Below are 25794 nucleotides of genomic sequence, written 5' to 3' on the forward strand. Positions count from 1 at the left end.
CAGCCTGTGGTACTGAAGGCTTAAGCTTCTCATATCGGGACAGTCTTGGCCCAGCCTGTGACGCTGCAGTGTTTTGCCACTCACTCCTGGGGCAGCCAGCATTGGCAAAGCCAATAGTTCAAGCTTTATTGTGCTAATGCATCCAGAAAACATTTGTGCAGTCATCTGTTTGTATGTGCCAGAACATTAAATAACGATCTATTGGCGTTTGGCAATGCTTGTTTGCATTGTCAGTAAGGGCGAGAGCGGTCCAACAATAAGAAATTCACTGTCAGTTTTCATCCTGTGATGGCTTCACTGCTTGAAAATGTCATGTACTGAACTAGAGTTTTGAGCAACCAGAAGTAGGCAAAGACTCTTCTAAAACTGGGTGGTAACTCAGGTGCTGGTATTACATTTCTATTTCTTTCTAAACCCCAAGGAAGTCAGCTCTCCATCTTTACAAAAGTGTCCAACTCAAATTAATGTATAGGAAGATTAAAAGGACGTCATACCAGCATCACTGTGGTGCACTTTGAAATCAAACCAACATAAGGTTTCAGCACATCATAGTGAAATCCAGGAGTGAGCAGCCTGCGATGCTGGAACCACTTCGGTCCAGACTCGACCAATAGGCCTCTACCTGTGGGATACAAGAAAATAATGCCAGATGAGACCAGAGTGCAGAACAGCTTTGACTTCAATCCCCAGCTCCCCTTAACACATGGGTTACGTCTTGGTAACCCTGCTAAAACTAATTCTATTTCCAATGTTAGAGTATTTACAATGTAAAGTGCCAGCGTTCATACATATTGATTTTCATCAATTAAAGACAACATACATCTTTGGAGTATCAGTTGCATTAGTATTACCCAGTAGATTTTTTATGCATTAAGTCTAACCAGAAAGAGGGGCATGAAAAGATGCACACTATACATTCATCACATAAAGGCCGTCATCACTTTCGGTAATCAAGCTCTGAAGTCTGGTATAACATATTTGGTAAGTATTGATGGGGGATCTAGCCTGGAAGTATGATGTATCATGATCCAGGGCCGAATTAAACTAGCTTCCCTCTCTAATGCAGATGTTTCCACCATTGCACCCAGAGGTGCATTCATTGAATTTAATTTATTTGGGTCTCTCAGTATCAGAATCCACCAGACTGAATTTGTGCGTCTGTTTTATTATTTTTCGACTTTTGTTGTGTGGCTCATTAGGAAGAAACATCACCGACATTGATGTCATAACTGAAGACAAAGAAACCTTGGAGTAAATCTAGGAGAAATAGGACCCCTTTGGGGTTTGTACTAACTCCAATGACAGAAGGTGACAAACAAATATGCTATCTAAGACTGTAGCACATTTAGCAAAAATACCTTAAAAAACAAGTTTATGGAAATTAAGAGTAATGTGAGATAACAGATACGGAGATCGGGAAGTGTTATATTCAGAATATTGATTTGCAGGCTTTTAAAAGGTATTGACATGTTGTCTCCCGACTACTTCATACTGGCCAATTATGTACTAATGTGGGACATTAGTGAATTTGATTGCAAATTTGATTGTGTGTTCTAGTGGAAAAGGCGTCCTCCACGTTCAACAATGATATGTCTTCTAGGCACAGAAGAGTGTTGATGGCACGTAAGGGGGTAGAGGGTTCAATCAGTATGATCAGGGATATAATAGATAACATGTCCTGCAGGAATGCAGCTACAATCCCACCCTTGATAAGGCGCGTCCTCTGACTTTCAGTACCCACTACTCTCAACAGTTAACCATTAGGCTCTTGGTTACCAATTTATAAACGGTCTAAAATGTAGCTGGTTATACATCCCTATTCCTTTGGCAGCTTTCTTCTGTCAAGTGTGGATGATTTGATTGCCCATGCTGCTGAAAATTAGGCTACATTTTGAAAAACAATGAGCTGTGTTAACAAGATACAGGACTTGTGTACCGTGGCTCCCAAACTCACTTAAACGATAATGATTTTACATGGATTTAAGTGGTGGGTTGAAGGCATTCTAAAAGTGAAACTCTGTACGCTGTAGGATCAACCACTATGTCCGTGTCACTTAAAGTTTGGTTGGCAGTTTCTTGGTACATTGGTAAACTGCATTTTCCTGGCTGTCAAGCTTCTGCAGATAACCTTAGCCTTTGTTTGGGTAGGATATGAACATTCTACAAAGGATCTTCAATGTAATTATTGCCTCAACTAAAAGCCAATTACATTTGAAGTCAAGACTCAGCCTGGCCTCTTGCTGTAGCCTATTCGTTTTTTTTGTGCAGAGACCTGAGTAGATTACATTGCATGTATCCATGTGTGCCAATACCAAGTTTTTCAATGAATCCCTCTTGAAGGCTGATTTGTAATAATGGAAGGATTTCTTTGCAACACATACTTTGGAATTTCGTTTATTTACAAAAGAAATTAAAACACACACACACACACACACACAAAAGTACATCTAGTTAACAAAAGGGTATTATTGTACATGAGGACACACATGGAGGGTGCACAACCAGTGCAATATGTCTTTTGCATTTGTGTATTAAGAGTTTTTTCTAGATGTTATGCCACAGATCCTGACAGTAGAATTAGGGGGTCAAGTAGTGTCTGGACTCACTATGACACTATACGTAGATTGATCGGCGTGTGGCTGTTTCGCATTGACTGCCTTATACATGTCTGTTAAATGCACCCCAGAATCACTACTGATACTGTGTTTGTTACAGTTGTGTTATACAGCCTTGCGATCTAGGTTGCCAATTTAGGCTTGAGAATGAGCAGAAATCCCACTCTGAGGGTGAGTTTGATCACCACTCCACCTTCATCACTAGTGTGTACATTGGTGGTGGGCACTTTTCACTCATGTCTATGCACATTAGTTTGGTAGTGGACTTGTGATAATTGATATGTGTTTTTCAATGCTTTTAAATGTTGTCTTTTGTCTCTTTAGGATACGACGGTGGACCCCGAAAACAATCTATCCATAGGCCAGCACCATATTTTATGTTTTTAATTGTTATCACAGAATGACAGTATCGACTGATCCTGACGAATGCCTTTCAACCCTAAGTTGGATCACTCTAGGGCTGAAACATGTCGACCATTTAAGTAGCACTCTGCCTGGCATATCCCTAGCTCTCATCTAAAATTGAAAACACCTCAGCTCCTCTCCGTTGGAGAGTTGTAGCCCACACTGGGTACCATTTGGGTCTGGTGTGAGGAGGGAACGCAATGATGAAGCATGCCACCCCCGGGTGGGTGAGGGTTCTCGTCCTAAAGAACGCATCTTCTCACATACAATAATACTTTTTTGTTAACTGCACATACTCTTGCGTATGCTCAATTAATAGGTGCTATGGGCCATTCCCTGCCACATTTTGACCCCCAATTAAATCCGGACTGCAAACAGTTCGAACTCTGCCAGGTGAAGCAAGAAGGAGGGGAGTCCGTGGATGCATTCTTAGCACGACTGCGCAAACTTGTGGGTACATACTTGAGCATTGACAAACCCGACCAAATATGAGCTCAGCTCATTCAAGGATGCAAATCATCCAAACCGGCTAAGCTGGAACCTCGCTGGAAGTAATACTAATACTCTCTCGCTCCCATGAACTTGCCGACAGTCGAGCGGGGCTCATGAAGACCGCCCTAGCACATCAAACACAGGGTCCGGCTCCCACGACAGGGGTGAGAGTAAAGAAAGAGCATGTGGAGACAATACAGAGGTGGCCGAAGAGACCAAGAGGGGCGTTCACGTCGAAGGCCCATGACAGAAATTGCAGAAACTGTGGATCCACCACTATGCACCAAGGAGTTGTCCGGCACAGAGCAAGACATGTTTAAAATGTGGCTGTCTGTCTGAACCACTTTGCGAGACTGTGTTAAGAGTGCATGAGCACCCGCTGGTGTGGCTTTCAGAGATCGGAGGAGTGTAAACATACGTAACCTATCGCTGGCAGGAGGAACAGTTTCAGGTTGGAAAGGGTGCGAAGATGCCACCCTGGCGGTTGACAAGAAGGACGAAGTATTCACTATCTCATTCACTGGAAAAATCAATCACAGGAAGAGGCCTCCCCCCATGTGTCATAATTATTTTTTTGATTTATGTTCTATGAATGTATTATCTCAGAAAACGTTGCTTCGTTTATGCTACACACACATTTAGGCACTTATATTAAAAACAGAACAGCCACTATTAAAATAAATAATAAGGAACAGTATACAGGGCAGGACCTTTAGATGATCACCATTAAATGTGACGCAGAGGAACTATATGTATTTTCAGGCTTTACTGAAGGAGCCAGAAGGGCCTTTCTGAGGTATGAAGCAGACAAAAGCAGGATTCATCATTTTTCTACAATTCCACATTTTTGCACACCGATAGATGGGACAATCTTCTATAACAAAGGTTTATATTGTTCGTCTATCACCTGATCTGATCATTCTGATACAAAATGTAAGTGTCCATTATTTATACAACTTGACTTCTAAATATATCAAGACAGGGTTGCACTGGATGAGGTATTTTAAAGAAAAATATATTATTACAAAATCGTTCAGTATTTCACTGCTTATTTTTTTCCTTTGAGTAATGTTCCAACGGTTTGAGGAAATATAAAAACTTACCTATCCAGGGAATGAGGTACTTGTAAGAAAAGTTGTCCTTGGGTGCTGAAAAATATCAAGAAAGAAATAAGAAAACATTTACTTTGAAAACGTAAACTTTAGTGGCATGAGTTTTCAAACATTAATCCAAATCTGTGGCACCTACAACTCCAACTGTATTACAAAGATACACCAGGGTTAAAAGAGAATGGAAATAGAAATCGAAGTAGGTACCCACAGTTTAATATATGTTTAAAGAGTAGCAGCAGTTCTTTCCCAAGTGATTGCTTTCATGCAAATACAGCTTTTGTGTGTTGTAGATGTACCTTCACTCGAGTAGATCAATACTAAATCGTGATTTGAGTTTCTAACTTCTGGTTCAAACTAGAATATGTACGTTACTAATGCATCTGTCGAAGAACTTTCTGCTCGACAAAGACATTATGAGTTTTGAATATTCTGTTTGTACAGTTTTACCTGGAACACTCGGTTTAACCTTGATATATGCAAATTAAGGTAGAAATGAAAACTGAGAAACCACATTGGAAGAAACAAAATCATGGGAAGCTAATTTTAAAATGATACAAATTTGAAGGAAGTAAAAATTATGTTTTTTTTAAATTGAACATTTAACAGAAAAGTTTATTTTAAGTAAAAATCTAATATTACCTTAAAACGGTGGTATTTGGGGTTTGAGAGGGTTTTTTGGGTTCAGGGATGAGGGAAGATTAAGGCTGGTGATGTTTTTTTGGGATCAGGAATGGGTGTACTGTTTTTTAGGGTCCAACTGTAATTGAAAAAAAAACATTTTGAAAAGCTCCAAACAGATGAAGAAAGATCATGCTAAACCGGACTAGCTATAGAAGTGGGAAAACCTTCACACTTTTGACAGATCTTGAAGTTTCTTTTCCAACTTTTCCTACAATGTTTTTGCACACCAATTTTCTCCTGAGAATTTCACGGAAATTTTCCCACTGAAACTGTTTTAAAATTTGTTTCCGGTGTTCACCTACTATTTATACCCTAGTAAATGTCATGACGTTCTCAAGAAATGAGAGTGTATGTGGATGAATGAGTGGGGGTATGGATAGATGAGTATGTAACTGCACTTGAGGTTTTCCCTGCCCAAACCCGAGACACCACAGCACAGATTGGGACTGACACAGAATTGCCTGCACTCCAAGCCCCATACAAGTTCCACAATACAGATGGTAAAATAAAGAAGCAGCTCTACACCATTCCATCAAGATTGATATATTATCACAGTTGTTGCAAAGAGCCCTCTAGGGGAGGTTCCTGAAAGGACTACATATGTCATGTAATGAGGAGCTTCCTAAACACTTTTCATATGGCACTTTTCCTGGAGACTAGTGGTAACTATTTTTAGGGGCAGTTGAAATGCAGAAGAAGCATATGGGTGAATGCATAAGGCATTGGCTTGATGGGGCACTCTTGAGGGGAATCAGGTTTAACTTTTGAGAATCTCAGAAGCAGCTGCATTTCAGCCTGCCTTCTCTGAGGCCGTTGTCTTGATCATGTAGTTATTCACACCATTCTTCCTCGCTATGAGATTTCTGCCAGAGTTATTGCCACTGAGTGCAGTGCTATGTCAGTGTGAGTTTAGAGTTCAGATGATTTTGTTGTTTTCATATATACCACAGATTCGATTTTTGCAAGTACCCCATTTTTTCACATAGTCATAAAAGGTAGATTTAGCCAGTACATAAGAAGAATGATGCAGTTTATTATAAAGACATGCTTTCAGTTGCATATAACTCAGAAAGTGACTGGAACTTCGTTGAAACTATGTATAGAGGTCTGAAAGGGATTTTTGAGAGTTGCCCGAGGTGACATCTTCCAGAGTTTGGATTCCTTGGCATTCTCAGGGAATTGTGAAAAAATGAAATACCCCTTTGGTAATTTTAGACCTAGGCATACACTCAGCTCAAAGAGCATCCATACAAACAACTAATACAATCACATCAAATAGCACACAAAGGAGAATGCAGAATTATTCAAAATCCGAAACAAATATATATATGTTGTAAAACCATACAGTTTATTAAAACAAGTTAAGACCAGCTCAGGCTTGTAAAAAACAATCAATAAGATAATACATTTAGAGTCACAAATACATTGGCAATATACATAATAGCAAAAAACAATCCTAGGGACAGAAAAAAGGGAATAAAAATTCCTGAAGGCTACGGGAGAGCTACAGAGGTATAACAGAGATCACTCCTGATTATTATTGTGAATGTTACATCAGGTGTGTTGTCCCCCGAGAAAACTCAAAGTAGTTCTCCCTTTCTCAGGGAAGCCAATGAAGTTACTTCCTGGTAACCTGAATCTTTGAGCTGTACCAGCAGGGCACTTAGACATGCAGGAATGGATGTTGATTATGGGCTTCTTGACATGTTTTACATTTATTTATAGTTCTTGATAAAATTGGGTAATTTTGGCTTCTGGGAAAGAGTTTTATAACAGATTATTGCAAGTTCTTGCCTCCACCTTGTAAGTGATTCTCTAACAATACTCCAGCTGAGGTTACAAATTCCTGGTGGAAATGGTAAGTTAATTGCGATAGGTGCTGAGCCATGTGTTATATTTTCATGTTGGGATGCCACAGAATGCCACACTCTGTTTGTTGATGGAATTTAATTCCAGTTTATCTCGGTATTGTCCCTGAAGTTAGATTGCATATCCTCCTGGCGGTGGCCAGAGCTACAGTAGTCCATCTGTGCCTAATTGAAGGCTCCAATGGATGATAGCTTCTCACATGGGGAAGGTCCTCTGCAGAGCCCAAAGGGAGTTTCCCAAAATTAGGGCTCAGCCGTCCATCATAGTTTAGAATAGATCAGGCCATCAAAGTCATGCTTTTTTACTGGTTTGCAGGAGGAGCACACACAGAGAGCTGCCATTTTCACAGAGGCCAAGCTCCAACCCCATGACACAGGTGGTCTCCTATCATCCCCATTACTAAAGGTGTCTTTTCTGAAGTTCAATATATCAAAAGTATAAGTTGCTTTGATCATTGGAAAGCGATGTATCCATAATAGACAAGTGAATTCATGCCATGGCTGACAGCTCCATCCAGTCCTGTATTTGTAGCAGACATGCAGTCTGGCACTTCTACTTTTTTATTTTACCATTATATGCTGGCACAAAAAATCACAGCACAGGTTGTATTGTTGGCTAAAAACTTGCATTATCAGACTGTGTTAAACACATTTTTTGTGGTCATTTGGCATGCACCTATGCACTTAGGATATGAAAATACGACATACACAGACAGTAAGTTTACTTGCATTCATTAAAATAAGAAGCTGATGTATGCAGAATTGTAAAGGAAGATCTCTGTGATGCTTCTAACTAGGTCAGTGAACTCGGTGTGATGTTTCTTTAGGTTGCGCATTCATGGCTGAGGGCCATTAGCAATAAGATCGAAGCAGCAGCGACGAAGCTGGCAGCGAGCTAAAAAACACACAAACAGCTCAATTGTTGATGAACATGCATCAGGTAAAGCTTGTTATTGAAATAAGTAATTGGCCAAGACTCTTACAAAACACAGTGCGACCTTCAGTGTGGATGGAGCAGCCCAAGACAAGGATGCTGAAAGATGCTTTTACCTTTGAATTCCAGAAGAGTAGGAAGGCTGGCATCGTAAGAGTCTCTTCGGCCCTTGGACGCTGCCTCTCTCCATGGTGTAACCATATCACTGTTGGGAGACAGCCATGACAACGCGGGCTTTACACCGCGCTACCATTACGACGCTGCCATCACAACATAAGTCGTTACAAGGACTTGCGCTGGATGGCGCTAGATACTAAGGAATAGTAGATTTACTATTCCAACACCTTCCCTACTGTTGCGTAGGCTGGAGTTGGAATAGTAAATCATACTATTCCAAAATCCAGCGCCTACAGTGCAAGTCGTTGTTAGACTTGCGTTGTAATGGATGCGTCGTAATGGAAGCGCGGTGTAAAAGCCCGCGTTGTCATGACGTACATTCATCACTGTTTGTTCCGATGACAACACCAGTGTCGTTCAGGCAGTGGCTCTTCTCAGACTGGAGCCGCGATTAGGCACAGAGGATGAAGCTCTCTGTTAGGTCTGTAGGAAGTCCCTGCGCTAAGGCTGGGCTACTGATGCTCTGTCCCCCAGGGGTGAGCCCCAGAGCCATCTGTAGACTGCAGAATAGGCAAGGCTAAGTCCTGCTGAGTGAAATACCATCTGAGCTGCTTCCCATTACTCTGCTCTTCCTTTCTTTGCCCACGCCTGCTTTCTTTCAATAGACCCCCAGCCTAACATAGTCTCTGAGAAGACTGGACGGACAAGTGGAGAAGTGTGGCTCACTGGTTAGAAGCGGCAGACCCTGAAGCGGAGGTCAGGCCCGGGACCAGGGTTCAATTCCCGACGCGGCAGGGTCTTGGGCTCAATGTCCGCAGACTCGATAATTCTCGCCTCGGTGCCTACTCTAATCATGAGTCACACTCTGCAACTCTGGGCAATAGCTTGCTTAATCTCCACAACGGCCCCAACAGCGCTGGGATGCCTGGCTTCACCTTGGGGGTGCACAGGAGGGGGCATCTTACAGGGAAAGCCAGGAAGGGTTCCACAGCGGTATACAGCGCCAGGATGCCCCGAGATGGGGCGGCAGTGCGCTTTACAAGTATACACACATATACATTTACATTTACAATGTTGCTTATCTGTAGCAGTGTGTAAGCAACACTGTAGTCAGGGACTCCAACCTTGCATCTGCCACCAGTAAAACTAAAATCTGTTCAGAAAGGCCCTATGCTGCACCTTTGACAGTGATGTCCATTAACACTTCTAGTGGTCACTAAGACACTATAATGCGGTGTGGTGACAAGACACCCTCACTTCTAATAGGGGGTCCATGCTGGGAAGGGTGTACAGACAATGGTATGCTGGGGTTGTTGACAAAGGCAAATCAGTGACAAAAGATAAGCCTTGCATTTCCTACAATAAAAAAATTCTCCTAGTAGTGTAGACTCCTACAAATAATGCTGTACAACTGAAGACGAATAGCTCCATACATCAGGACTGATAATTAACATGAACTAACAGCTGATGAATGTGGGTTGGTCAATATGAGAATGTCACAGCAACAAATGGTGCATGGATACTGATCTTATGTCCCTTCCTCTCTGTATGAATCATAAAAGCTCTGTGAGTCTGCCAGTGCTGCCTTTAGCCAGAACTAAAGTCCCTAGAAGTATGCCACTTAAAGCTCTGCAGCAGTGGTATTTCCAACATGAAACATTTAGGAAGTATGTGCCATGAAGAGACAGAAGTCAACTAGGGTTTGTTTGCTTGAAATAGCTTGTTGTGCCATAATCAAAGAAGAAACTGCAGCTTGGGAATCTTTCATTGTGACATAATGCAGTCTACACAAAAGATGTGCCCATTTTGGAGTCAATACAAAAGTGCCTATCAGATCACTCACCATGAGACAAAGCAACTAATAAAAAAAAGCAACGAAACCAAATCACTAATATGAATTTAATGGAGATAGGAACATTCCATTGAGATTAGAACTCGGTTCTATGCAGAGCTGTTGTTACAAAGCGTTTAAACCGTACCAGTTTATTGAAATATGTCAAATATAGTTTCTAATGGATAGAATTATGGAAACTAAATGCAACATAGATGCAGTTGGGGAGGAGCATGGGAAACAAGCAGAGCAGAAATATCCACCTTGTAGTGCTCTACTGTAGCCTTGATGACGAAACTCGAAATTTTTCTTGTGTTATTGCTCATTTTTGTCACTTGTTCACCACACGCAAGTACTGTGTCATCACTGATTCCTATATCACCTTCTGATTATAGGCCTGATTTAGAATTTTGGCGGTTGGGATACTCCGTCACAAACATGACCAGAAGATACATAATGCACGTGGAGTACAGCAGAGGGAATATCCTTCACATTTGTGACAGAGCACCCCATCCTACTTGAGGTTTACACGTGCCGCGCCATGTAGTAGAGATGGCTGCAAGCCGGTCTCCGCTTTCCACAGTTAATAGAATGTATGCAATGCCAAACAAACTGTCTGATGAACGACACATGTCCGAAAAGCACTGGGAAGGCAGTGACATTGTGATGCATTCATGACTATGGCAATGTGTTGGTTTAAAACCAGAAGAAAAAATACCTATAAACAAGTGTCTTCTGTTTGCAGAGTATGCCATCCGACATGTGGTCATTTGTTAACCAAATTGCAATATTCTCAATACATGTGTTTTGACTATCCCTTTAACTGCAGTATTCTCAATACATGTGTTTTGACTATCCCTTTAACTGACACATAAAATGTTTATGATGTCTCTAATAAATCCGAAGGAAACATCGAACACACATAATATTTGTATTACCCAGCTTCTTTGGAGTGCCGGGTTGCTACTTGTTTCATATATACACAGGTAAGAATCATCCAAAGGAGGTAGAGAGAGGCCAAGTTATTGCAACATTTACACAACAACATGGAGCCCACATTTTTTTGAAATATGAAATAATTGGTTTTCTATGTATATAGTAATAAATAAGGTGTAAGATATTTGTGGATGAATCCATAATATTCTCATAAAAGCAGGCCACCATGTGCGACTTTTTTAAACTGCCTGGAGCTCCTATCATCCCATGACTTTATGCGAATGGACACTCTAACCTGTTAGTTTCCCTCAGGTGCTCGGATTTCATAGTTGCTACAAAGAACTCGGAGGCCAACAGTGAGGCATGCTGCACCGCATCTCTACATAATGTTACTGTTTAAGTGGGTGCCTCGAGCAGGAGACAAGCAACATCATGACTGGTCTCCAGATGGAGACACATTTGTTCAGCAAGTGCCTCGAACTATTCTATACCACTGGGTAGTAAGTACTCATAATCTATAGGGAAATGATTTATACCTGATGCTGAGAATACAGGAACTTGAAGCTATCTAAAAGTAGGCTACTAGCAACACAACACAAGCAGAATGGGCAGGATGGATACATGCAGGCTTACTGCTCAAGCCACCAACACACAGATATTTTAAAATATGTTAGGAAACATACACCTACTGTACCCAACAGACAACTGCAGACCGCTGAAAAACTGATAATCAGCCAACAGAAACACACACGATTGAATGGGTGGGGTAATTTTACATATAAGATGGAGCACGCTTGTTATACAGTTACCACAAAAAAAGGTAGGGCTGCATATTAGGGTGACAGAACTTAAGGACAAGAGGGCTGAGTCAGTCTACACCATCGGGAACTGTCCACCCAATTTTTAGCTAGCTCACAGTGCCTCACCTGAACCTCCAACATTCCTAGGGTAACAGATCCTTTCAGCAACCTCTAACATGACCCTTTGACTCCAGTCATGGAAACAAAGGAGAAGGAGTAGGGCTGAGAAGGGCGGGAGGGAGGGACAGAGGAAGTGGGAAGCAGTTGCTGCGAAGCACCTTGTTGCTTAAAAAGCTGACAAGACACCAAAAATATAAATAGTGCTCTTGCCGCTATTTTGGACCTGGGGACCTAGGTTAAAGTTTCAGAGTGCTCTCCTTGTGGCAACCCGCAAAAACAAATCCAGACACATGCTGATATCCAAAATGAACATAAAGTGTGGTTTGTACAGCACAGGTTGGTGCAATAGGTCTAGTATTTGTGAGAGTTAGAGCTCTGTGAATATTTTTTACCTATGTGTTTTGTTTTGGAGTCGAGTGGATATATGTGGTGTGGAGTGGAAATCTGCGACTTGAATTGGAGGTGTTAGTTTTGGAAGTGTGTGGTGCGGGGTAGATTTGTGTAGTGGAATAATGGTGCATGGAGGATAGAAAGGGGTGAGAGCTGCTCAGAATAAATATCCCATATTATGATTTGTAGACACCAATTTATAGTGATGGTAAGATATGCTGACGTTAAGATACCCTAACACATGCCAATATCAAGATAGGCTGAGTCAAAACATGCTGATGTCAACATACGCCGTCATTAGGATATGTTGATTTTATTATACAACAACATTAACATATGGTGTTGTTAAAGCATGAAAAGGTTGTACTGCTGGCTCAAGAATGCACTACAGACAACTAGATGTCTGTTTGTGTGTGCCTGCCAGTGTGTGAGTGTGTTTAGTTACACTGTTGATATATTATTTAAATGTATATTATATTGCAAATCTAGTGATGCATGTTACCTTTTTTAATACTTGTTAGATATGCATCTGTATTTGCATATTATACCCGACAGACAGATGTAGATGGTTGTTGGAAGGATAGTGCGTGGATGGCCCAATGCGGGATGTTGGGTGTTTGAAGGACAGTGGCAGGTGGATGGACAGTGGGACAGACGTGTTTGTTGGAAGGTTAATGAGTGGATGGACGGATGGGCAGAGATGTGTTCTGAAAGGATAGAGGGTGGGTGGATGGATGGATGAGTGGGTGAATGGTTGGATAACAAAGACTTCAAATTGCAACATAAAGTGGATGTGTGCTCGCATGTGTCTCAATATATACATCATTGGCAAAGTGAGATCCATTTTGACAATGTTTTGTTGCTAGCTTGCCCCACACACCATAAGTGAATGTATTGATTTGAAAATGTACTTGCTACGTCTTTGAGCACGCGATGCCGGTCTTGTGCCTTTCCCACACGTTTTGCTGCCTACCATCTATTTTCCTTCTTAGTTCAAATAGTACTGGTGAATTTACACACAAGTTGCGTGTCAGTGTTTTTTAAATGGCAACAATCTATCTATCTGGGCTTTGAAGCTGTGGAAAGTGGTTATTGTTGGCACCAGACACTGGACTTAAATGCTTGTTTTTTAAATGGCTGGGAGAGTAAGGTGTTTGTTATGGGGGTTCGATTACCGGACATAGGTGGTGGGGTACACACTTCTGAAGGATGGCACAGTAGTCATAGCACCAGCGAGATTTCTTGAGAGCCTAATATATATGAGAACCTGGCAAGCATGGGGCAACCAGTTGCTTTTGTGTGTTTGTCAATGCTCATGAAATAAATCCAGAAAAAGAAAAGTTACATACAAAGCTAATCCCATAAAACTGCACTTTTGGTGTTGGCAGAAAGGGGCAGTGGAGACGCTTAGAATGGAGGCAGCAAGGGACCGGGGAAAGGAAGAAGCAGAGGGGAGAGTAAAAAAAGATAAGGCACCTGGAATATTGGTGGAACGTGTTTTGATAAAACTTTATAAACAAAAATCATATTATTGCCAGAACTATTGACTTTGGAACTGGGGAACTAGGTAAAAGTATTGGCGTTGGTTCAACATCCTATGATTCTTGGAAAATTACAATCTCTCTGTGCCTAAAAAAAACCTGAATGTTATTCCCTACGTAATGTAGCTGATTGGTGCTCGTGTAAAGCGCTCCAATACCTCGAGGTTGAGTTTGCGCTATGCAAAACTGCAAAAAAGCAAATCTTCCTGCTAAACTCATCAAATTGAATTAATACTTTTTGGACCAGGAAGGGGAAGGTTCTTTTCAGGGAGGCACAGACAGGCAGAGAGCGACTCATGGCACAGGAGGGGAAAGGTTTATATTAGATAGAGGGTGTGAATAGGTGAAAAGATGTGTGGGTTGACACTTGAATAGGAGGTTCAGGTGGAAGGTTGGATTTACTCACTGATTAAATGGTATAGTCGAAAGGCAGATGAACTTAAGAATAGATAGGTGCGCCTGGATGATTGATGGATTGAGTGATAAATGGGCGAATAAGGCTCAGTGAGTGAATGGATTTTTAGATGGGTGTGTAGGTTGACAGGCAAGTGGAGCTATTCAATATTGGGTGGGATTGATGAGTAGCTGATAGATTTATCCACAAATTATTTGGTGGACAAGTAAATGGATAGATTCGGAGATTGATAAATAGCTGGCAAGTCAGATAGCGAAATGAAAAGCTAGGTGGTAGAATAGATGGAATACACATTGATTTATTAAACGCAGGATGTACTGACGGACGGGTGAATGGAACTATTCACACAGGGATAAGCATGCGGATCGATGAAAATAGGTGAGCAAGTCAGAAGATTGAATGCTTGAATAGTTAGATAGACATACACCTAGACCAAATTCCAACTGGGAAGTTCTGTATACGTGCTTGTGCTAAGGTAATGTCTGAAGCGCAATGTTTTAGTCCTTCTCAGGTGGGAAGCGTGATTTTACACCGATGAATTCTGTTAGGATAATGAGATAGCCAAACAACGTCACCCTTAAAACACGTACATACATGACTTACATTAACAAGCATTTGCAATGCAATAGGTTTCACATTTGCAAGAGTTTGAGCTATTGGCATTGTAAATGACAATGCTTTTTAGGTTTCGACCTGGCGAGGGGCAAAGCCCCTCCCAGATCGAAATCTTTTGTTTTCAGTAGTGATGTTCGGACCGCCTCTGTTTCCAATTGGCTAGCTCCATAAATGGAGGCTAGCCATTGGGAGACAGAGGCTGTCAATCGCGCTTTCTCTCGAAAACGCGATTCGGGGGCGTTTCTGGTGCTTTTTTAAGCCCCGCCCCTTTGTCCCGGGCCGCGCTGCGATTGGCTGCCGGCCCGGGACACCCCCGTGACGTCATTCCTGGGCCGCGCTGTGATTGGCTGCCGCCCGGGACACCCCCGTGACGTCAGCCTATCACAGCGCGGCCCGGGACCTGGCTTGTTTAGCGTTCCCCGGGCTGATTTTTAATCCCAATCCACCGGTACACGTGTAAAGGCGTAATTTGAACCCAGTCCATGAAAAAAGGGAAGAGAGAGTAACATATTCTTCAGGTGAATACGTGGGGGAGGGAGTGCGGCGCAACTCTATGGAGTGGGAGCGCTCAAGTTACCAACTAAAAAGGAACCGTTACTGGGACGTCATCAGCGGGTATGGCCGTTTCATAAAGCGCCTGTAAAAGAATCCTCGCTGTCGCTTCCAGGCGCCCCGAGGCTCGGGTCGGAACTGTGCAGAGCGGGCGGCCTGGAGGAGTATGGGCGTGGCCATGAGGGCGGGAGAGACAGTTTACTCAGTCACGAGTTCTGGCAGCACACAGCGGCATATTTTGGGAACTGCGTCCGCGTTTGTTTCCATCACACGGGCCTGGCGCGGCCCCAACTGTGTCAGGGGGCACAGCCGCGTGGCCTGGAGCCGCACTGGACGCCGCTGCCGCCGGGGGGCGCGTGCTGCGACCGCGCGCACGGGAGGGATTCTGGCAGTGCTGTAGGACGGGGTGCGAAGTAGAGAATGCCGGTGTTCGCAGGGAGGCTGTAGGGTGTGCTGTTAACAGTGGAGCCATTGGCTGGTGTGTAGGTGGGGCGATGGTACTGTGGACAGAGTGTTGAGGGCGCGGCTGGTGTGGCGCTATCGATGGTGTGTGTTTTTTATAGGGTAATGTGCAAAGTAGAACTGCAGGTGAGGGCCTAGAGTGGAACGCTGTGAGGTGTCGAGGGTGACATTGGTGTGTATAGGTGGAGCTATAACGGATGCATTGCTGCGGTTGGTGTATTATGTAGTAGGTAAGGCGTGTGATGCTTGTATTTTTGCAGGTAGTTGTAGAGCGCAGATGTGTGGGGGGATGTCAAAGGTAGTATTGTTGTAGGTGAGCAACTGGTGGTGGATTTTAGAAGTGCATCTGCCTTGGGCGGGGTGGAGAGGGTGGCAGTGTTCCAGTTTTTTATTATTTAATGCGTTTTTATATAGCGCGGACTTTACCCGAAGGTGTCAGACCGCTTCACAGTAGGAACAGTAATGATACATGAGGAGAAAATTACAAGTGAGCAAATTAGAAAATCAAACGTTACGTTACATGAGGCAATAGTGACAATTGTGAGCAAACAAGATACCAGAGGTAGCCAACGGTACATTACAAGAGGGTGGATTTGTGAAAGGAGTGTAGCCGTTCGAATTGTAGGACGGGTGTAGTGAGGAAGTACTGCTGTAGGTGGGGACTAGAGGGCGGGTTGTTGTCGGTGATGTGTTGTAGCTGAGAGGTGGAGGGTGGATGTGTTGTAGCTGCTGGATGGAGGGTGGTATTGCGGGCTGGGGCTGCGTTTCTGCATAGAGCAGCGGGTGGGTTGGTAAGGACGGCGATATCATCACCTACCTAGACTGGCTTGGGGGGCTTGCCTACTCTCTAAACCCACGGAAGGGGTCTGCTTAAATGTAGGTCCTTGTCGTGGGACTGAAGCACCTGATGATTGTGCTGAGGTCTGCCCGCTGCGGTGCCCTTCGCAGCTCAGAGTGTACTCTCTGCCTGGGCGAGGACAGGGCCGGGCCCTCCCCTTCCTTCTGTAATAAGACACCAGCGCAGACAGCGGGCGGTGTGCAGAGCAAGCACACAAGTGTGGTTCATATAAACACAAGAGGATCTCCGTTCCGCCACAAGCGGGTGCACGCCCACTCAATCCGCCAACAGGCACGCTTTCACTTATAACCAGCGCAAACGCATATTCCTGGCTGTGGCAGAGCTGGCCTTTGCTCCGAGTGCCCCCGGAACTTCCACCCCCCAACCTCCCACCTACAAAACCAAATGTGGCGCCCCTCCATTTGTCATCTTTTTAATTGTATGTTGAAAAAAATGGGAGCGGTAGGGTGAAGATAATGCGGGCAAGAGAAAGGAATGCCATAATGACGAAAAGCAGTTAAAATGCAGACCAGGGATTCCCTCACTACCACCATTTGACAGTGCTCACAAGTCTCCATAACTATTGTCTCTTAGATTCATTTAGTTTTATAGCGCTCACAAGCCTGTCATACAAGTCTGTTCTGCTGCATGCTTTTCCTGAGTGCGCCGCGCGTGCCCCTCTTTTGGTCTGTTGCTGCCAGCTGGAAGGGAACAGATTAATTATTGATGTGTTAGGCACACCTGCGAACAATTTAAAGTGCACAGGGGATTAAGGCTCTAAATCTGTTTGTCATCATTTTAGCACCCTCTACCCCCTGCAAACTTTCTCTCAGGCATGTTTTCATTTAAATGTTTTTGAGGCCATTGAAAAGAGAGCTTTAAGATTTCACTGTGGTCAGAATTTGTGAACAGAATGTGCAGCAGGCAGCCTTCCAGGGCGCCTGTAAAGTAAGAAAAGTGGTCGATTGGTCTTCAGACATTGGCTTGAAATATTATCAGACACATCTTGGATCAGCCACAGGAGTATTTTTGTTTCATCTTCTGTATGGGGGACTATTTTACACCTGATACATATATTATGTTACAAAAAAACTCACAGGTGTAAGGTGGCGCTCTTGAGCACTCCTATGTGCAGAATAATTTTGCAGACAATTCAATCAAAGTAATCCAATGGAAAGAAACAAAGTTTTATTCATGAAAGATTAAGCTATTGACATTGTAAATGACAATGCCATTTATTTATCTGTTTTCAAAACCAACTCATAAATAAACAATTTGTCATTTACAATGCTAATAGCTCTAACTTTGGCAAAGGCGAAACCGTTGCATTGTAAATGCTTGTTATTTATGTGTTTTGAAAACCTGCAAGCGTTGTGTAAACATGCACTTTGTACTTGTAGTCCTTGCTTACGAGAAGAAAGGCTAGCAGTAACTGCACCTCTTTAGCAGCCAGCTTTGATTCTCCTAAGCAAGGACTACAATTACAAAGTGCATTTTTACACACCACTTGCAGGTTTTCAAAAAACAAATAAAAGGCCTTGTCATTTACAAAGCCAATAGCTCAAACTCTTCCAAATGCAAGACCTATTGCAATGCAAATGCTCGTTTATTCTGTTGCTCTGGGAAAAAATCTGATGAAGCAGGTCCCCAAAATTAAGTGCCAGTGGGTCCCAAAGGAGACCCCCTACTTGTTCATTTAAAGACTGCCAGAAGAGTGTCAGGGTGCACACAAACAGCATGTTTCCCTGCAGTACTTAGCCATTCCGGGCCTGTCAACACCTGGCTGTGTGATGGGATCTAAAACTATATAATAGCAGCTTTCATTTTGACCTGTTTGACAGAGGAGAAGTATTTTAATTATGGAAATGTGATAGACAAAATTCTGGCTGTTGCTTTTGTAGTTACAGACACAAAAACTTGGCTAATCTGAACTGCTGGGGCCCAACGTTTGCCAGTAAGCTTAAGACGCTTCAGATCTGATCTTTTGGTTGTCTAGGTCTCCTTATATGTAACAACACCGCCTATCCACGTTTCAACTGTACTCACCTGAGTAGTTTTGTGAAGCTAATGAAGACCATAATAAGCATGGACCACTTTCACAAGTGGAGTTAAAGCACCAGTGGTTATCGAATTAATGGCAAGGGCTTAACATAAAAGCTACTCTCTCTTGACTTACACAACATTTTACCTGGTTTTAAGCGCTTTTTTATTGATATGTTTTATTAGACTAACATGAATGATTATTTATTCACTAGTGCAACTATCAATAACGATTATTAATTCATTCACTAGTGCAGTCAACCAAGGGAAGATTTAGAAAAGCAACCTATTTGCCTGTTCTACATATGAAGGAACACAGAACAGATCAAAAGACGGGGTTAGAATAAGGATCCACTTTCAACTCTAGGTTCTGGAAGCAACGCGGGCTATGTTTTCACTTCCCAAAAGCAGTGTTACCAGCTCATGATCTTTATTATTAGTTTTTTTATCTTAGTCTTTTATAGAGCGCAAACTTAACCCGTTAGGGTATCAGAGCGCTTTACAGAGTCAAAGTCATAAAAGAGGCATGGTATCACAAGAGTATACTGTAAAATTAGGGAGGGGGGTGTTGAATACAGGAGGGACGGGAGTATACAAGAATAGTCAATATTACAGTTGCTGAAGACAGCTCCCGGTTTCTTGGTGGGGCGAGGACGATGGAGGAAGGCAATAGTCTCTGTGGTGGATGTGGAACGGGTTTTAGCCGAGGAATTTACCCATGAGGAAGGATTTAGCCTCCTTTTTGAAGCGTGCCAGACAGGGGAATCTTCTGATGGCGGGTGGGAAGGAGTTCCATATTCTTGGTGCAGCCCCAGCGAACACCCGATTGTAGGTTTTTCTAATTAAGAGAGCTCTGTTTTGGGGTGGACCATACATTTAAGGAGGTGTGCTGGAAGTGGGTCTTAGGGGCTTACGGCCAGGGGGCCACTACCATGTTGAAAGGTAGGGTTATGAGCTATGTCATAGCTCCCAAAGGGTCAGGCTAACCCAGAAGGGACCATAACACCTACCACTTCCAATGGATATGAAGTTTCAGGCTGTATTGTACCTATATCCAATGTATTATTTTGCAATAACTACATTTCAGCTTCTTGTAACAGGCGCCAGTTAATAACTGTAGAATGTTGCTAAACTGTTCGTACATTTTTGTCCTCACATTTCAAATTTTTTTATATTTAAAGCCTAGAAACACACTTCCAACAAAATGGAATTTCAAACAAATACATATGTGCATCTAGAAAATATAGCTAAATGGAAGTCGGTGCTAAAGTATGATAGAAATTCAATATTTTACTAAAACTTAAGTTGAATTTTCAGTTCAATTATCTAGTCTATTCAGGATCTAGATATACAGCATGTAACCCAAACCAAGGGGCCGATTAGGATGGCGGTGAATTCGCATCCTCCGGGCCGGCGGAAGCCACCGCCGGCCTGGAGGATGCGGATTCACCGCTGCGGCCACAGAAAACACCCACCGCCAGATTAGGATGGCGGTGGGATTGCGGTGGGACCAGCAGCGAATGGCAGGTCCATCCGCCGCTGATCCGCGGGGTGTGGAGGGCTATTTGGTGGCGGTGTCTGCAAGACACCGTCCGCCAAATTACGATGTGCATCACAACATGCTTTTCGACGGCGGCTTTTCCGCCGTGGAAAAGCATGTGGTCTTTGGTGTTTGGGTTCCCGTTGCGGGCCCCCAGTGTGTCGGGGTGGGGGGTGTACATGGGGGGTACCTATGGTACCCCCCCAGCATTTACATGCACATGTAAATGTAAAACATGCATTTTTAACCTTGCGGCGGGTGCTGCTTCAAGCAGCACCCGCCGCAAGGTTAAATATACGGGATGTGACCGCCAGGGTGGCGGTCACATCCTAATTGCACCGGAGGGACCGCCGCTGCCCCTGCGGACGGTCACTCCCCCTCGGGGGTGGCGGACGTCCGCCATCCTAATAGGCCCCAAGTGTGGGAGTTTAGCGAACAGATACGCAATTTCATATAGGCACGCAGCTGTGGAATTTTCTTGTACACAGTACATCTGTGGCACCTTCTTTCATTTAAAGGTATGAGATGCTTTCTCTATTTCTGTTGCCATGACCTGAAGTGACTGTAAACCAAAAACGACAATATACTATGTGTTTAGGAAATGTAATCTGAATGAATGTGTATGTCTGCACCAAGTTTAGAGCATCTGTATTCTCCATTGATATTCCTCTCACTTGTGAAAGTTACATTTTTGTATGACTAATTGTGTTCAATGTGACCACACAGGAAAACAGATGTAGTTAGAACTATTGTTTCATTTCCTGTTCTGACGGAGCAGGAAGAAACGTTTCAGTGAAACACCAAAGGATGAAATGCATTCACTACGGAATGGTTTGAAACTAAAAGGTCTGGACGCTGTTTGTGAAGAAGGAGGGCAACTCTGTTATGGACATCTGTGCATTGCAGAAAAGAAAGCCCTTTCTTCAGAAAAGCTATTTCTCACTAGTGAGCTCAACACAGTGGCTTGCTTGTGCAACTGCAGATTATGAGATACCACTAAAACGTCACTATTCGAAGGGCAGAACAACAATGCAGAAGGCTTTTGCCACTTACCTGGTCCGTTTTACAGTCCATCTGGCAGGTATTCTGTGCGTCCATCCAGAGACTGGAGTTCATGTCATTGGGACAAATGCCAGCATGACGGTATTTTACAGGAGTCAGCCTGCGGTGGGGGTTCAGTAACTATATGAGGGAGTTCCGCAGCCAGAAAGCTGACAGCCACAGGTAGAAATGAATGCACCACTTCACTGACCTCCTCCGTCACGGATTAATTGCTGTAGGATATTCAATGCAGCACTTTCAAACTTACCGCCCTTCTGCATCTATAAAACCGTCCATGCAAGACTGCAGTGGATTTGACGCCTAATAATGTAAATCTTTATTTTGAGAAAAATTTTAATACTCGGTCTGGAGTAGGTAGGTGGAGTTTAGATCACAACTTTGCCATGCAAAAAATAAATGTAAAGATCTTTATGCTGCGGCACTGCAGACAGACAGACACTGCACGTGATAGTAGCAGCTCTGGGTTTACCAATGAAAGGGCTACAAACAATTTAAAGGGCGAGCTGGCACAGTGGGGCTCCTGAATATTTGCGACTTAGAGGGCATTCTTAACATCTTCAGACCTCAAGCAGTTTCCTGCTCGGTGAATCGCATTTTCATAGGAACCATTGGTTTCGAAGCAACACAAAGCCAGACTGAGGGGAGAACCCAGGGGAACGAGTCTACTCACTCGAAAACATAATCCACCTGGAGCTCCTTTAAGGAAGATTGGAAAACAAAGCTCACTTCGAAAACAATACGAACAAAAGAAACATAATCTAAATTTGTTGCTAGACAATACCATGTTCTTGTCCTGAGCTGTAGGTAGCCGAATACATGTTGTTTTGCTCAGTGTGTGCTGAAAAGCGTGTTGACATTCACAAACACACACACATCACTGTTTACGATTAAGAAGTGAGAGGCCTTAGTGTTAGCCAGTTTAAAGTACTTTTTTTCCTAAAAGGCAAATAACAACAAGAGATCTTGTTAAGTTAGAAGGCACTCACACGAGAGAAACAAAAGCAAACGACGTGAGGCATAGACGTGCACATTGCCTGTCTGGGCGCAAGTACGTGCATATCGCCTGCCCAGGCGCATGCGCGTGCACACCTCCTGTCCCCCTTCCACCGAATAATTGACGACAATAGATCTCGCCATGGCCAGCAGCGCATGCGCTGCATAGGTAGGCAAGACCTAAAAAAACATAGCACAGTGGGATTGGATGAGAAGTACAGGGAGGGGGAACAAAGGAAGCCGAGCGCATGGCTGGGAGCAAAGGCAGCTGTCCTCATACACACTTTTATGGGGCATCTGAGATGCTCTCTCAGGTTCAGACCTTCACTCACTGTCATCGCGAATATGTTTACATACAGGAGCGTCTCGTTTGTGCTGTTTTCCAGAGCCACTACTGTGAAGCTAGCCTTTATGTCCCCATGTAAATACATATATGAAACAATTATAACATACACCTTTCAGCAATTTAACACTAGAAAAGGGAAGCCCCGGACAGATTTGGGTTTCAGGGCGGAAACAGGAAGGAAAAAGAACATTTTATTTAGAGACTTTTGAAATTTAGCACCAAGCAAGGATTACCATCCTGCCCGAATTTAGCGCTACATAATAATTGGCAACGTAACAAAAGTATACTTTTTAGATCGAGCCTGTTACAAGGTAGGATAGTCAGAAGACTCGTGGACTTCAGTAGTGGAAGTTTATGGTTGGCTGTTTTCCAGGGCCACTACTGTGAAGCTAGACTTTATGTCCCCATGTAAATACATATATAAAACAATTATAACATACACCTTTCAGCAATTTAAATGTTAACATTAAAAAAAGGAACAACGTTGGCTTAAAATATAGATTACGTAGCGCAACACTTGAAAAGGGAAGCCCCGGACAGATTTGGGTTTCAGGGCGGAAACAGGAAGGAAAAAGAACGTTTTCTTTAGAGACTTTTGAAATTTAGCACCAAGCAAGGATTACCATCCTGCCCGAATTTAGCGCTACAAAATAATTGGCAACGTAACAAAAGTATACTTTTTAGATCGCGAGAGCCTGTTACAAGGTAGGATAGTCAGCAGACTCGTGGACTTCAGTAGTGGAAGTTTATGGTTGGCTGTGAAGCGGGAGAGGGGGCCAGAAAGCATGACAAAATTGTCATACCATACCGGTAATTTACACAAGCCCAGGCTTTCCTCAGGAGTGCTGGCCCATCAATACACGGGCATGAGGGGGTGTCTCCTGGGGGAAAGCACAGTCCCTCTGGCCAGGATACACCGAGAACAGACGAGGCAGCGGTGACCTGGCAGACCTTAACTCACTGGCCTTTAAGCACGACCGTCAGTAAATCCAGCGGAGTAGAGGGCTCCATCATACTAGTGCCCCAACACTGAAAGAGTTTGCTGTTCAATCAACAATCAATTAATCCGTCCGGGAATTTTAAGTGTGCTACTCACTCTTGGGGGTCGCACGGCGGTGGGGGGGTTGCAGCTCAGAGTTAGCCAAAAAGCCAGGTCTTGAGGCTTTTCCTGAATGTGTGCAGGGTAGAGGAGTATCTGATGTTGACCCAGAGCTCATTCCAGGCCTTAGCAGCGATGTAGGAGAAGGTTCTTCCACCCGCTCTGGTTCTGCAGATGTGCAGGGTTTCTGCTAGGGTGAGGTCGGTGGATCGTAGGTTTCTTTAGGGTATGTGGAAGAAGACTCTTTCGTTGAGGTATTTGGGTCGGGTGTTGTGGAGAGATTTGTAAGCATGGGTGAGTAACTTGAAGGTTACTCTCTTCTCGATGGGGAGCCAGTGGAGATCTCGCAAGTGTTGGGTGATGTGCTCATGTCGTGGGATGCCGAGGATGAGTCTGCCTGCAGTGTTCTGGATGGTCTGGAGTTTGCGTGGCAGGGATTTGTTGATTCAAGCATAAAGGGCATTTCTGTAGTCCAGTCTGCTTGTTATGAGAGTGTGGGTGACGGTCCTTCTGGCTTCCGGGGGGGATCCACTTGAAGGCCTTGTAAAGGATACGGAGGGTTTTGAAGCAAGTGGAGGTGACGGCGTTGATCTGTTGGGTCATGGAGAGGGAGAAGTCGAGTATGATGCCGAGGTTCCAGGCGTGGTCTATGGGGGTGGGCAGGTTGCCGAGGGCAGTGGGCCACCAGGTGTTGTCCCAAGCTAAGGGAGTAGGTCCAAGGACGAGGACGTCTGTCTTCTCCGAGTTGAGCCTCAGGCAGCTGCTGCTCATCCAAGCTGTGACATCTTTCATTCCTTTCTGGAAGCTGAGTCTGGTGGCTTCGGGGTCCCTCATGAGGGAAAGGAAGAGCTGGGTGTTGTCGGTGTAGGATACTATGCTGAGTCCATGTTGTCTGACGATGCCGGTGAAGGGACCTTCTAGATGTTGAAGAGAGTGGGACTGAGCAATGATCTTTGGGGTACTCTGCAGTTGATCTCTGTGGGTTCGGAGAGAAAAGGCAGGAGTAGGATCCTTTGGGTTCTGCCGGCGAGGAAGGAGCGGAGCCAGTCGAGGGCGGTTTCCTGTATGCTGGCATTGTGGAGTCTGACTGCAAGAGTGCAGTGGGAAACAGTGTCAAAGGCTGTGGAGAGATCTAGAAGGATGTGGGCCACTATGTGGCCTTGGTCGAGGAGCGTGCAGATGTCGTCTGTGGCGGTAAGGAGGGCGGTCTCGGTGCTGTGGTTACTGCGAAATCCGGATTGGGAAGAATCGAGAATGACTTCCTCTTTGATGAAGTTTCTCAGCTGGGCGGTGACGATCTTCTCTGTGTCTTTGGCTGCGAAGGGAAGGAGAGAGATGGGTCGGTAGTTTTTCAGGTCCGACGGGTCTGCAGAGGGTTTATTGAGGATTGGTTTGACTACTGTGTGTTTCTAGTCATTGTGGAAAATGCCCGATTCAAAGGTGGAGTTGATGGTGCGTCATGGCTCGGGCACTATGGTGGCAGCGGCTCTGTCGAAGATGTGCGGCGGGCAGGGGTTCATGGGGGCTCTTGAGTGAGTGCTCTTCATGGTCGTGGAAGTGTCTTTGGTGGTGACCAGGATCCAGGCAGTGATGGTGGGCTGGCTGTCATCGCTGGAGGGAAGAGTGGTTTTCCTGAAGTTGTCATAGAGGGGCTTGATTTTCAGGTGGAAGTAGGAGCCGAGCTTCTTGCAGAGATATTGGGAGGGTGTGACGTCCGTGGCTTCGTTGGGGGGGTTTGGTGAATTTCTGGATGATGCTGAAGAGTTCCTTCGAGTGTTGGAGTTGGTGAAGATTTCGTTCTGGATGAAGGGTCTTTTGGTGGATCTTATGAGTTGGTGGTGAACGAGGCACAGTTCACACACTACAGACTGACAAACAAATAGCACACACACAGCAGACACACCGCACAAACACAGCAGACAGATACCCTCTGCCCTAGAGGATTCTACACATCCCAGCCAATCTGTTCTGTGGCCTGGAGGGGCCACCT

At 44.1% G+C, this 25794-nt stretch overlaps 1 protein-coding gene across 1 annotated transcript in view; it reads right to left on the minus strand.

Moving 5' to 3' along the window:
- Positions 1-25794, minus strand: part of LOC144800020 (cytochrome P450 4B1-like) — a 334102-nt gene that overhangs the window by 176737 nt on the left and 131571 nt on the right. The window contains exons 3-4 of the mRNA XM_078671648.1: positions 4616-4660; positions 495-622 (exon numbers count right to left, since the gene is read on the minus strand). Coding sequence (XP_078527774.1) covers positions 495-622; positions 4616-4660 — 173 coding nt within the window. The remainder of the gene's footprint in view (positions 1-494; positions 623-4615; positions 4661-25794) is intronic.

The sequence above is a fragment of the Lissotriton helveticus genome, chromosome 1_2 (assembly GCF_964261635.1).
Source record: "Lissotriton helveticus chromosome 1_2, aLisHel1.1, whole genome shotgun sequence".
NCBI lineage: Eukaryota > Metazoa > Chordata > Amphibia > Caudata > Salamandridae > Lissotriton > Lissotriton helveticus.